Source organism: Heloderma suspectum, chromosome 1, assembly GCF_057233095.1.
Source record: "Heloderma suspectum isolate Gila_16-S chromosome 1, 16-S_ref, whole genome shotgun sequence".
NCBI lineage: Eukaryota > Metazoa > Chordata > Lepidosauria > Squamata > Helodermatidae > Heloderma > Heloderma suspectum.
This window is the reverse complement of record NC_139458.1, coordinates 107,263,863-107,278,418: the sequence shown is the minus strand read 5'-3', so window position 1 is coordinate 107,278,418 and position 14,556 is coordinate 107,263,863. Positions and strand designations below refer to the sequence as shown.

The window sequence follows — 14,556 nt, the reverse complement described above, 5'->3', positions numbered from 1 at the left end:
AGAAGTTCCCATTGATAAGCACTCTTGGAGTCCGATTCTGTAGCCAACTGTGGATCCACCGGATCGTTGTTTCATCTAGCCCATTTTGAGCTAGTTTGCTCATCAGGATATCATGTCGCACTTTGTCGAAAGCTTTGCTGAAGTCGAGGTATATGATGTCTACAGCATTCCCACGGTCTACAAGGGAGGTTACTTGATTAAAAAATGAGATCAGATTTGTCTGGCAGGACTTGTTTTTGACAAATCCATGTTGGCTTCGAGTAATCACTGTATTGTTTTCAAGGTGCTTCCAGATAGATTGCTTTATCATCTGCTCCAGAATTTTCCCTGGGATTGATGTCAGACTGACTGGTCTGTAGTTCCCAGGTTCGCCCTTTTTACCCTTTTTGAAGATAGGGACATTAGCCCTCCCTCCAGTCATCTGGCACTTCCCCCGTCCTCCATGATTTCTCAAAGAGAATAGACAGCGGTTCTGAGAGTCCTTCTGCCAGTTCCTTTATTACTCTAGGATGCAGTTCATCTGGCCCTGGAGATTTGAACTCATTCAAAGTCATTAGGTGTTCCTTGACCATATGCCTATCAATCTCAGGCTGCAATCCTGCCCCTTCAGCCTGTACGTCGCCTTTGCCAGGGGGGGTCATAGACCCTCTTTTGGGAGAAGACTGCGCCAAAGTAGGAATTGAGCACCTCTGCCTTTTCTTTGTCATCTGTTATCGTTTTGCCATCCTTATTTAATAGCTGAACCACCATTTCTTTCCTCTGCCTTTTACTATGCACGTAGCTGAAGAAAGCCTTTTTGTTGTTTTTAGCATCCCTCGCTAACTGCAGCTCGTTCTCAGCTTTAGCCTTCCTGACACCATCCCTGCAATTCTGTGCTACCTGCCTGTACTCTTCCTTTGTTACTTGGCCTTCTTTCCACTTCCTATATGTGTCCTTTTTTGTTTTCAGGTCATCCCTAAGCTTTTTGTGAAGCCACACTGGCTTCTTCTGTTGTCTTCCACCTTTTCTTCTTGTTGGAATTGTTTGTGATTGTGCCTTGAGAATTTCCTTTTTTAAAAGCTCCCACCCATCTTGGACTCCTTTTCGCTTGCCATGGGACCTTACTGATCATTGTTCTGAGTTTATTAAAATCAGCTTTCATAAAATCCAGGGTACACATTTGACTACACTCGGCTTTTGCTTCCCTTAGAACCAAGAACTCAAGTGCAACATGGTCGCTTTCCCCCAGAGTTCCTGTAACTGCTACTTTATCCACTAAGTCATCTCTGCTGGTTAGGATCAAGTCAAGGATAGCCAATCCTCTAGTTCCTTCCTCTACTTTCTGTAGGAGGAAGTTATCCGCCACACAAGTCAGGAATTTCCTGGAGGGGCCATGTTTTGCAGAATTTGTCTCCCAAAAAATATCGGGGAAATTGAAGTCCCCCATTACTACTACATCATGCTTCCTTAAAACATTGGCTATTTGGTTTTCAAAAGTTTCATCCTCGTATTCTCCTTGATTGGGTGGCCGGTAGTAGACTCGGACCACCAGGTTCCTTTTATTCTTTGCTCCATTTATTTTGATCCAGATGCTCTCGATGGGGCTACCAAGCTCATCCTCCTGTATTTCTGTGCAGAGATATGTATTTTTCACATACAGTGCAACGCCACCTCCCTTTCTGTTCCTCCTGTTCTTTTGGAACAAGTTATATCCTTCAATTGCTGTATTCCAGTCATGAGAGTCATCCCACCAAGTCTCAGTTATACCTATCAAGTCATAATTTCCCTCCTGTATTAAGAGTTCAAGTTCGTTCTGTTTGTTTCCCATACTCTGGGCATTAGTATATAGTCATCCAAGACCATGTGCTTCATGGTCTGGCTTTCTTCCTACATGTGTCTGAAGACTATTATTGGGCGCTATCAGAGCTGTTCTCTCTGTTGCAGTGCATGCGCCTATGTCCACTGTTACCCCCAACATTACATCTCCCTTCCCCGTAGGATTCAGTTTAAAGCCCTCCTGATGAAGTTCTTAATGCTTTGGCCAAACACATTCTTCCCAACCTTTGTGAGGTGCAACCCGTCCCTTGCCAACAGCCCATCTTCCAGAAAGTATAGCCCGTGGTCCCAGAATCCAAATCTCTCTTGTCGGCACCACCTTCGTAGCCAGTCATTCACCCGGAGTATTTTTCGTTCCCTTTCTATCCCTCTTCTAACTACTGGAAGGATGGATGAGAAAACTATCTGGGCCCCAAAGTTCTTGAGTTTCCTTCCCAAAGCTTCAAAGTCTGACGTGATTTCTTCGTAGCTCCGTTTGGTGGTATCATTTGTTCCCAGAAAGGGATACCTGTCAGTGGGCTTAATGAGTGCAGGCAACCTTTCAGTCACGTCTCTAATTTGTCCTCCCGGGAGACAACATACCTGGTGAGTCCACGGGTCTTCGCGACATACTTGGGTCTTGATCCCATGCAGCAAGGAGTCTCCCACTACTACCACTCTTCTCTTCTTGTTGTTGTAGGCCTGGGTTTCATCGCCTCTGTCTGACTGACCTTTAGCCTCTTGCTCACTCTCACGTAGGTTCCCCTGTGATTCTTCCTCTGCAGGCTGTCCTCCAGTCTTATCCACAAGTACCTGGAATCGGTTCCACAGCTCCACTGCTTCCACTGGTGCAGAGTGGCGTCTAGTTCTTCTTCTCCTAACTGTCACCCTTTTCCAAGGAGTATCCTCTACTCCATTTTTCTTCACCTCAGCATTTCCCACTACCTCATCTTGCTGTTGCTCTTCAAACTTCTGGTCTTCTCTTTGCTGCTGTAGTTCCCCCGTTCTGTCCAAGAACTCTTCATGTTCTCTTATTCCCTGGAGGGTCAACAGTCGCCGCTCCAGTCCATTTACTTTTTCTTCCAGCAGCGTGATCAACTTGCACTTGTTGCAGGTGTAGGCCATGTTGTTCTCAGGCAAGAAAACAAACATTGCACACACCTTGCAGGTCACCACCACTGGAGAGTCTTGTCCTTCCATAACCTCTTTTCCCTTTTTGTGTCTAGCTTTGTGATTGTTCTAGACTAGCCTGTGCCTGTTCCTCTACTCAGTCGAGGTTAAAAGCAGTCCCACTTGTGTGAAAGTGTGTGTTACAAGACAAATAAATGGAAAAAAGTTAGTTAAAATATAAAATAAAAAATGAAAAAAAATGAAAAATGAAAAAAAAAATGTTAGGGGCCTCCCCCTTGACCTCCCCTGTAGGAAATACAGGAAACTACAATGAAATACAATTTACCTCCAGTTTTGGTACATTCTGGTAACGCCAGGCTATTCTCATAGATTCCTGAGCATCTTGTCTGGACACCATAGCTATTGCTTCTTCTTCCATTTCACTGACAGATGTATTCCACAAAGGTGATGGAAGCTCCTGAATGAAGTGTAAGACAAACTTTTAAAATGGGCTGCATTTATTGAACATGTTAAGGAAATATGAATAAATACAATTAGTACTACATAACAAAGATTAATAATAGTATTTGCAGCCCACTTTGGGGGTAGTAAAGGTATTTGCTGATACACTTTAAGAACCTCTATCATGTCTCAGAAATGATGGAGGACAGATAAGGTGCCATAGGATAACAGACAAGCAAATATTATCGCAGTCTTCAAAAAGGGAAAACTACACTATGATTCCAATACCAGGGAAGATACTAGAACAGTTGACAAAGGACTCAATTTGTACACATCTTGATAGCAATGCAGTGATGGATAGAGGCTAGGGATGAACAAAATCAGTTTAGTCGGTTTTGCCTTCTCCCACATTCAATTTTTAAAAAAAACTTTCCATCCAGAATATGGAGAAATGTGCAAATTTTGGTAATCTGGACTGGCCAAATTCAATAGGCACAGCTATTCCTAATATGGGGAGCACCATGCTATACCTGCCTGCTATGTAGCTGTTATAGATTAGAAGCCTGTCAGAAAAATGAGGTGGCAACCCTAATTCAACATAAACATAGTTGAATACACAGATAATCAAACCAAGACTTTTAAGAGCTAAGCACTCAAACCTCGGGTCTGGATGGATGAATCTGTCAGTTTCTCCCATATTCAAGATCTTTCCAACCAGAATATGAAGAAATTTGCGAATTTTGGTAAATTCTTATCAAAAAACAAACTGAAACAAAATTCTCACCCATCCCTAATAGAAGCCAGCATGAATTTGTAAAAAAAAAAATTCTACCAGACTAATCTTTTCTTTTTTCAATTTATTATTTATGTATTACATTTCTGTACCGCTCGATGGTCGAAGCTCTTTTGATCAGGTGATACACTTAATTGATTGTTAGGGTGCTGTGGACATAATTTATCCTGATTTCAGCAAAGCATTTGATAAAATTCTGCTTGATATTTTGGTTAAATATAGGCTAGATCTAGTACCATCAGATGGATTCACAATTGGTTAGAAAACTGTATTCAAGGAGTTTTCATCAATAGGTTCCTTGTCAAACTGGAGGGAGGTTTTGAGTGTGGTGCCACAGGGCTCTGTCCTGGGCCTAGTACTGTTTAAAAAATTACCAGTGACTTAGATGAAAGGGAATCCTTACCAAATTTGCAAAGGGCAGAAAACTGGAAGGGATAGCTTGCACCTCAAAAGACAAGAATAAAATACAAAATGACCTGAGCTGAAATTCAATAGAAATAAATGCAAAGTTATTCAAGGGGGAAAATAGAATGGACAGTTACAAGATGGGGGCTACCTGGTTTGGCAGGCGTACATGGGAAAGAGAGCTTGAGACTGTAGTAAATTACAAGCTGAACATGAGTTAGCAATGGGATGTGGTTGCATTAACAGAAACATAATTTCCAAGTCACAAGAAGTAATAGTTGCACTTTATGCTGCACTTATGAGTACTCTGGAGTACTATGTCCAGTTCTCCAAATAAAATGGAGAATATAGACGCTTTCCCTCTATCACCTGTTAATGGAATGACAACCATGTCTGACTAACCAGGACTGAATATGATAAGTGTGTGACTTCTTCCTCTCAAAGGACCTCAAAGCAGAAGTAAAGAAAAGGCACTGCTAGATTCAACAGTAGCCATAACATACATGTTTTGGCATTAGTATTTTAAAGATCGGTCTGTATTATATGGAAGTGCCTACTGAGGATTGAGTTATTAAGGGAGGAATCTTATGGGGATAGGCAGCTGCCTCTGAACTCGGAGGTGACCGCCTATCCAAGGCAGGGCGGGCGGAGCACATCTTCACCTCCACACACTGACCGCCCTGCATTTGAAGCTAGATGGTCGATTTCAGCTGTCTAGCCACAGCGCTTCAGAGCTGGGCGGGGGGCAGCAGCCGGATGACACATAGGAAGCGTTGTACCAGCCCTTCTGAGGCCCCCGCCTCTCCCCGTCCCCAGGAAAGCCCCTTTCCCCCAGCTTTGCACTGCTCCTACAAGCGTGGAGCCCAGGATGATCTGTGCCACCTACAAGGCGATGAGGGAGGGGACAAGGAGGCTGTTTTTGGGGGACCAACCATGGAGCGTGGGCTCCAAGGTTGATTTCCAAAAACTGAATAATTCTATGGCCGACTAGACACTGTCTAGCAGCCATAGGATTGCGCCCTAAATGGAATATTAAAAATTAGGCATATGTCAAATTTCACCCCAGCCATTTATGTACTTTTGGACAATTCTAAGCTTTTATTTTCCTAGATTATCTTAGGAGGGTTTGCGTCAATTGCACTCCATAATATATTTACAAAAAGTATCTGGAGTCCTGTTCTCTGTAAAATACTTTTTTGATCTTTCTGCTGTTTGCATGTGTATCTTGCCCTCAAATGACTCTCATACACTTTCCACAAAAATGATTCCATTTTGCAAACACAGAAATTGGTATCTGATACAATATTTTAAAATGTTATTACATGGCACAAATTTTCTGAGTATAGAATGTAGACTTTTTTTTGTATCTGAAAGAACACACCTTCCTGACTACATTATGCAGCCATACATAGAAATACTATAAGCTTTATTTTATTCCCTGTTGACTGTCATAAATTTACAGCCTTGGGGATGAATGGATGGATCTCTCTCTCTCTCTCTCCAGTTGAAAGGGGGCATATGTGCTTTCTAAATAAATACTAATGAGCCAACCTTTGTGCAACTGTAATACTACATGATTTCGGGTAGTACATAAATTGAAACTTTTGCACATGCTTTTCAGACCATTGACTGCTATAGCAATGTAGATACAAACTTGACAGGATTGTTATGTTTTTTGCACTGCTACAGAGCCATTCCACCTATTGGCTGCTAACTTGCTAATCGGGTGAAAAGCTCGCAGAGACTTTGCAGCTGACCAAGTGTTGTGCTAATAGAAACCTCTGTCTATTATGCTTGTGAGATAATGTGTTGTATGTTTTCTGAATGCCTAGCGTCTGCCTAATGGATCTGGCATCCTATTTCTATGGCATGAGTTGCCAGAGTGCAATTAGCATGCTAGAGTGTACCTTTGCAAGACACCCCTTCTCAATTTTGATGCAGTGACCCAGAAGCAGAGTGGGATCACAACTCAGAGTATCACACTAAATGAGAGCTAGTGTGCTCTGACAGTTAAGAGACTGAGCTGTAAATCAGACAGTCCCCAGTTCAAATCTAGCTTCTGTCATAAAATGACAAGGTGGCCTTATGAAAGATTCAGCCCCCAAACCAGCAATATGGAAATAATACTGACCAAACTTAAAGAGTTATTCAAAAGGTTATAACAATATATATTGTTTTGTGCTTTGAATACTCTAAAATGGCATTATAAGTTATAAAAATATTATTGTAAATATTTTTACAATATGGTTTACTTCTTGGTTGGTTCACTGTTTCCATGCTAGGTATAGGATATAGTTTGTCATGCAGGGTTAGAAATATGTTCTAATAATCAGTCTGGGATAAGGGTACACTGCTATTAAGTTTGTGCATGGACAAATTACACTGGCTCCATTGACAGGGGAATGTGTTTTGTGACAGTACAATTTAGGCACTTCATTAATAATACAAAGTTTAGCCTCTTCCTACTTTTCATTGAAGTTTCCTGTTATTTGGACACTAATGAGCAAGTCAGTTATTTCCCCTTCCTGCTACCTACAGTCTTTTGTTCAGCAAATCCAAATGCAGTTTGTGCTGCATCAACTATTGACATTCCTCACCTGTACATATTTAGCAACTCATCACCTTGGGAGACTTCTCACTGTAGCAGCCATGTCGGGGGTCAGACTAAGTGGTCTCATGTTCTTGCTGAGCTAGCATAGTTTGGCAGGAACAGCAATGTAGAGACTTCCCCTGTCAGCAAGCCGAATTGCACAACACAGTCATGATTTTGCCTTTTTGCTTACTGCAAGACTGTATCCTTGTTCTCAAGATAGAATGTCCTATGGCCCATTTCCTGTACTATAAACAACTATACCGACTGTAAAACCACAGGAGAGGGAGTGGGAGAAAGGGTCGCTTGTGTGTCATCATCTCTATAAAGTAATGTGTGGCTATGCCTCGGGGCTTTTGGCTCTTTGGAAAAGATTCCAGCCTTAAGCCCATGCGTTAAATAAAGAATACTCATTTTTCTTTACTCCGTGGTCTCTCTGACTCTGATTTCTGCTACATAAATGGTGCCGGGACTCGGATGTGGCAGGCTCTGAGACAGAGAGGTGGCAGTTGCCTGCTCTTTATCGCCGCACCGGGAGGGAGAGCTCGGCGCACGCCTCCCTTTCTTGGCGCCACCGACCTTTTTGTCGGGTAAATGGGAGGGAGCCTGCACCGGGATCACCCAAACGGCAGCGAGCAGCAAGAGAACCTTGGGAAGCGGAGAAAGGAACTTGAGCCCTGCCTGTATCGCAGCTGCAATTGAGTTGAAACCCACATTGGAAGCCTTCAGGAGTAAGGCAAGTATGGAGTAAAAGTGGGCCCTGCCTTTAGGGAGAAAGGCCACTGGGCAGAAAAAAAGAGGGCCCCGCCTTATGAAGAAGGTCAGTGTTAGTATACGTATACGAAAAGAACCTACTCCTTGCGAGTAGAAGGGGGGCCTGATCACACCCCTGAGCGGGCGCCAGTACCCAGCACGCCAGTACTCAGTAGGAAGCTGAGGAAGCTGGGGAAGCCGCTTTCTGCTCTGGTGAAAAGTGGGAAAAGTGGGTGGCAGGGACATATGGATGCAGTGGAGAGATTGATGATAGTGTGAGTGGCTACTGCGGTTTCTGATGCATACCGTTGACCGTCCGGGTGCCCAGGCCAGTAGCAAAGTGCGTGGTGTGAAATTCCTTTTGTGTCGGCCAGTGAGACCCCTTACTCACTGACCAATCCCCTTTCCCTCCTTGTGTCTGTCTTTATCTTAGGAGAGAGGCTATGGGAGGTGGGGGAAGCAAGACTTGCACCCCCTTGAGATGTATGTTAAAAAAAATAAAGGAAAAAGATTTTTTAAAAAGGATTCAGAACAGAGAGAGGAAATAGCAAAAAAGCTCAAGGTCGAGCTGAGAGAAAAAAAAAAAGAACAAGATCTGAGGCTGTTAATCAGAGAAATGTTGCAAGACAGCCTGACTTTTGATGAAGCGTGGGAGTGTGAGGCTGAAGAAGTAACCATTAGCCTAGTGCGCCGGGAGGGCAGCAGGAGAATTGCCCACAACGTTCTTGAGTTGTGCCACATCATCACCTCGCCTAATTGAGATGAAATCCCTAAGAAATGGAAACTGAAAATGAAGACCCAGAAGATGAAGGCGCAAAATGAAATAAAGGTGAAGAATCAGCCCCCAGGGCACAGGCTAGACCCCTCTTCGAGTGGAAAGTGTGCCATGCCCATAGGACGGTCCCAAGGCAGAATGAAGCGGAGAGACCATGATGAAGATCTCTGTCAAGGTAGCCGTGTTTAGCTTTGAACTGTCCTAGAATTTCATACAGCCTGTAGACCATCAGCTATATGATTTCTGAAGAGCGTAACCATTAAGCTTTTGCCGTGGGATTCCCTGCAATGAAGAAATCTCACTGATTTGAGTGTCCAGTGTTACACTGCCTGAGTGTGTGTGCTGAAGAGACCGAGAAACCAGACAGCATGTTCCTGGCCAAGCCAAAATTACGCTACTACCATGCTCCTGGAAGCTGCAATAAACTGTGTAAGCTAGGAGACCCAACCTGATTGAGAAGAAAAGAAGATATTGGAGTAACTGTCTTGAAAAACAGTGAAATCTGTGTAGCTGGCTGGCTGACGCTGTCAGTGATGTTACAACTTTAAATTAAGACTGTTTTCCTGTTTGAGATCCCAGCGAAGAAAGCTAACCTGAGTTATTTGTTGCCCGTGCCAAAGCAAAGATTTGGCTGCCCTGTACCTCATCGTGTCCTGTTTTAAGCTTGGGATTTACAAATACAAACAAACTGGGAAGCTTGCCTTTGAAGTCCTGCAAATCACCCCACCGCCTCCCCGAAGATTAATGGCTGCCTGAAAAAAATGCAAGTATAAGGCGATGCCCATCACCCCCCCAGTGTCCTGAGTTTCGGCACTTTGCTTTCGTGTACCAGATTAAAAGAAAGAAAAAAGAGTAAGTTTTTAAAATGTCAAAGTCTGTATGAGCTTATCTCCATCAGCGTTCTCAGAGCCAGGGGGAGTCACCCAACTCCCTAGCTGGTCTGGCCTTGGCAGGCAGAGAAGCTAGAAAAGATGTCTGTGAGAACCTGACGGAAGTAAAATAAAATTTACAGAGGAGTTGCCCAGGTTAAAGCGTCACGGCTAGAGAGCTGAGCTGTGCCGTTCTGTTTAGACAGAGGCCTTGCTAAAAAGTTAAAGGCCCTTGACTGTCAGAAGGGGTGTAGGGCCACACTTCCCCTTTTTTAAACTGATGCAAAAGTGGGGAGCCGTTGCTGGAAACATCTCATCTTCATTGCCCAGAGCCTTCTCTGTTTGGCTCCATCATCTGGGCTTTTTAGAGACACTCTGCACATGGACTAAAATTTTGAATTGTCAAAGACTTTCCATGGACAGTGCTGTGAAGCTTCTCATAAACTTGAACTCTCATTGCTGTAGACCGTGTGTCTGTGTTTGTAGTCAGCTCAGTGTACAGCAGGCTAAGTTTGATCTATAACTTTTAGATTTCCTTCTGCCAGAACTCATGCAGCATAGAGTTGCCGATGCAAAAATGGTGACCTAAAACTCTTTGCGTGTGTGAGTATGCCCGTCCCTTGATTTTAATGGGCCCTGAGCTTTCAGCCAGAAGAGCAGTATAATTGCTGGATCTGCTCCATCATGCCTTACCATGCAAAAAGTGTTTTCCATTCATTGTGTTAAATTGCAGAAAAAGTTTGTTGTGTATATTTTATGATTTCTTAAATATCATAAAATATATGTGATATTTGCAGATTAGTGTTAGTTGCAACTCCAAATAATACTAAGTGTAGTTCCCAATGGATGACAAGGAGAAAGACAAAGGCAAGTAGAAAAGAAGGAATAGAGAAAGTAGAAGACAGATAGAGAAGAAAAAAGAAGAAGAAAAAGGAGGCAAGAAGCAAAGAGAGAAAACATTTGTAGAAAAGAAGCGTGGCCATAGTTGCCCCCAGGGTAAATTAAAAGCAGCTGATTGTGCCTGAAGCTTATTACCTGGGATAAAGTAGCCACAATAACGTAATAGTTCTTTAAGATAAAAAAAAAAATGTAACTAGAAAGAGAAGAACAGCCTATCCCAAATGTGTGTCATTGAGACTAGTGTAGGGCAGAAAAGTTTAAGTAAGTGAGTTTAACTTGCAAAAAGACAAGGCTGGTGCATAGAGCGGAAAGTTTTATATAAAAAGTTTGAAACATGATCTGCAATACAGGCAGATCAGCAAAAGAGAGAAAAAGCAAGAGAGGGTGAGAGGTTTCTCTCTCCCAACACACAAGCGGGGCTAAAGCGCCTCACCCAGTATCAAACCCTGCTGTTAGAAGCCATGACAGCAAGTATGAAAAAGTCAGTTAATATAACCAAAGTGTCTAAAGTGCTGCAAGGTGCCACCGAAGCCCCCAGAGCGTACTTGGAGCGTCTTTTAAATGCCTATTGCCAGTATGCCCCCTCGACCCAGAGGCCCAAGAAAACGTAGACGAAGAAATGAAAAAGACCCGGCAGAGGCAGAAGATTCTTAAGAAAAAAAACAGTGTGCCCAGTGCGGACAAGATGGACATTGGTGGCATAAATGCCCAAATGAAATAAATCAAATACATGAAAGAGAAAACCAAAGGGGCCAGAACGGGCGAGGGAGGAGACAGCTTAGTTAGCAACCAAACTGGAAAGCAGGGGTCTATAAAAATGTATAAAGAAGCCCCCTTCATTAAAGTGGCTAAAGCCAAAAGTCTTAAAGAAGACAGGCCGGGCCCCCTTAATCTCAGCCCTGGGAAGCCCCTAGTCACTGCCACTGTGAGGGGCCATGACATTGACTTCATAATTGACACTGGAGCAGCATCAAGAGCAAGCAAACGTTAGCCTTAAACAAGAAGTCCAAACACTGGGCAAAGTTCTTCAAGCCCAGCGTCGCTTTGTCTTAGAAAATAAGACCCAATTCCCATTACAGAGATTCATCCTTTCCAACCAGGAGATAAAGTATGAGTTAAAGAGGGAAAAATGACCCTTTGACTCCCAGATGGAGAGGACCAAAAACTGTTATACTTTCCACCCCCACAGCTATGAACTCGTGTACATTAAACACGAGTCAAGAGAGCGAAAGGAGGGGAATGGACTGTAAACAGACATCCTAAAAATCCTTTAAAAATCATTCTGAAAAAGCAGTAAGAAGACTCAGGCTAGACCTTACTGTGGACACACCCTGTGTACGGTCAGACCTGCAACTGGAGAATTGAAGAAGGGGACTAGACCCTACTGCAGCTTGCCAGGTGAATAGCTGCCCGGCGTACGGTCAGATCCCAAAGAAGATCAAACATGAGTGTTGTAGTGTTAGTAGTGTTGCATTGTGTTTCCTTAATAAGGTGCAAAAAGGGGGGCCTGCCCCTGGAGAAGGTAGTTTGTCCCAGCAATTTGCTGATAATTACTGGCTTCATTTAGCTAACATCACTGGGAAAAAGTATTTTTGTTTACCAAAAGATATACCTGCAAACAGGCTTATTAGCTCTTGCCTAATACCTGTCTGTAGACATCCTGGGAAAATTCAAAAAGATACCATGTTAAGAGTTTATGGTGTAAGTTTAACTTATTCCCAAAATGCTAATTGGGGCGTGGTTGCAAAGATCCTACCCCCTACAGAGTTCACTCTACGCACCCCCATCGTTGCTGAAACAAATACTACGTGTGCACGAATGCTTAATTGTCAAAAATTTTCCAGAAAATATAAAGCTATCCCTGGCCCCCTTCCACTGTAATAAAATTCAAAACATATCTTTTAATGATGCCCACATACTTTTGCCTCATGGATGGTTTTAGACATGTAGTTCATTCCTGCCAACTTGTCTAATAACCACCCATGTTGCCTCAGCCGCCTGGTGCCAATTCTTCCCCTGTGGCCCAAGAAAATCCGTCGACGGCAGCCTCGAGCACTCCAACTAACTAAAAATTGTAATAGTCATGTGCAGTTATATTCTGACTCAGAAAAATTGGCCTTAGCAATGTCACTGGTTGGGGTTCCAGGTTTAGCCTTGGCTGATGGTCTGGAGATCAACCGGTTAGCTTGCAGCTTAGCCAAAAGCATAAATGCCACCTCACGAGCATTGTCATTGTTAAATAAAGAGTTGCGTGATCTAAGAGGTGCGGTTCTAGAAAATAGAGCTAGTATAGATTACCTCTTCCTTCTTCATCATTTGGGTTGTGAGACACACCAAAAGCTCTGTTGCTTTAACTTAACTGATAATGGCAATGCTGTAGATGAACAGATCAACAAACTGCACCAAATAGTCGCTGACATCAAAATAGAGCAACATAATTGGCTCGACTGGTTGACCTCTTGGCTTCCAGATCTCAGCTGGCTCAAAGCATTATTTGTTCTGATTTTACCAGTAGCAGTGGTAGGGGTACTGTTTTGCCTCTGCATCCCCTGGTTTATGCGCTGCTTAAACAATCTGTTTATTGCCTCAGCCACAAAAACAGCCGCCCGCTATGCTTTAATAGCTCAACAAGATATTAAATAAGAAAGTTGCCATAAAAATCCTGTGTTATGCCTTGCCAACCGAGATGTCTACTTGTGTAATGAAATGCTATAATTGTAATAAAATTATGCATTTAAGGGGGGAATGTAGCAGCCATGTCGGGGGTCAGACTAAGTGGTCTCATGTTCTTGCTGAGCTAGCATAGTTTGGCAGGAACAGCAATGTAGAGACTTCCCCTGTCAGCAAGCCGAATTGCACAACACAGTCATGATTTTGCCTTTTTGCTTACTGCAAGACTGTATCCTTGTTCTCAAGATAGAATGTCCTATGGCCCATTTCCTGTACTATAAACAACTATACCGACTGTAAAACCACAGGAGAGGGAGTGGGAGAAAGGGTCGCTTGTGTGTCATCATCTCTATAAAGTAACGTGTGGCTATGCCTCGGGGCTTTTGGCTCTTTGGAAAAGATTCCAGCCTTAAGCCCATGCGTTAAATAAAGAATACTCATTTTTCTTTACTCCATGGTCTCTCTGACTCTGATTTCTGCTACATCACAAGAAGACTGCTGTAAGGCTTCTCAGAACAGTCTGTTACTTGTGGTCATTTGATGTGTTATATTAATGAGTCCCCAAGACCATTCTCCCCACTTACTTAATTTTTTATTCAAAAGGCTTGCTGTCAGATACATTTTTTCTATACATATGTTCACCTACCTATAAGTGTCTCGATCGGTAGACTGAGATTGCAATATGATATACACTTACCTGGGAGAAAGTCCACTGAATTTAGTGGGACATGGATAAGATTGCACTGTAAATGTTTATGGTGAATCTCAGTCAGAATCATTGTGGATATTCTGCAACTGACAGAAGATACTTCATGCCTTGAGTACTATTTAGGAGGGCAATTAGCTAAAATGATTAGGCTCTAACTTATTAGAAGTTTTTAGTTGAAAGATGGTATCTAAATAAGGACATAGATATAGGACTGGATTGGGGGGAGGATATTAGCTCCACGCTGGGTTGTAGGTGTGTGTGTGTGTGGGGGGGGGGACAGCCAAGAACTATGGGAGTAGGGGGGCAGGGGAGCCTGGAGAGAAGCTGGGTAGATTTATGTAGTCACTATTGTGGGGGAGGGGGGCAGCTGTAGCTTCTGAGTTCTCCAGAAGCATTGCATCTTGCTTTGAGCTTTTGGTATGGCAGTGTGCAGATCCTGCAAAGTGACAGGCTGTGTCTGCTTCCCTTTCCTGTGTGCAAAACTTAGTGTGTTTGAGACAGAAGGTGAAGAAGTAAAGAACTTGCGCTACAACCCTATTTAAGCCAATCCTGGAAGGGAAAGATAAGGCATAATAATAATAATAAAAAATGAAATGTATCTTCCATATATTTGTGTGGCAAACCGCTCAGCAAGGGAGAGATTTACATTACTTCAGCTGCAGCAGGACTGCTTGCACGCCATTGTGCCATAGGAGAGGAGCTGGATGGTCCAACTCCATGGTGCGC

At 43.2% G+C, this 14,556-nt stretch overlaps 1 protein-coding gene across 16 annotated transcripts in view; it reads right to left on the bottom strand.

Moving 5' to 3' along the window:
• ELP4 (elongator acetyltransferase complex subunit 4) overlaps positions 1-14,556 on the bottom strand; it is a 273,599-nt gene that overhangs the window by 216,684 nt on the left and 42,359 nt on the right. For all 16 annotated transcript variants that reach the window (XR_014790629.1, XR_014790626.1, XM_084853055.1 and 13 more), the window contains one exon: positions 3,251-3,382. Coding sequence is in view for 14 of the 16 variants with exons in the window: in XM_084853055.1 (XP_084709181.1) it covers positions 3,251-3,382 (132 nt within the window). In the remaining 2 variants the exon portion in view is untranslated. The remainder of the gene's footprint in view (positions 1-3,250; positions 3,383-14,556) is intronic.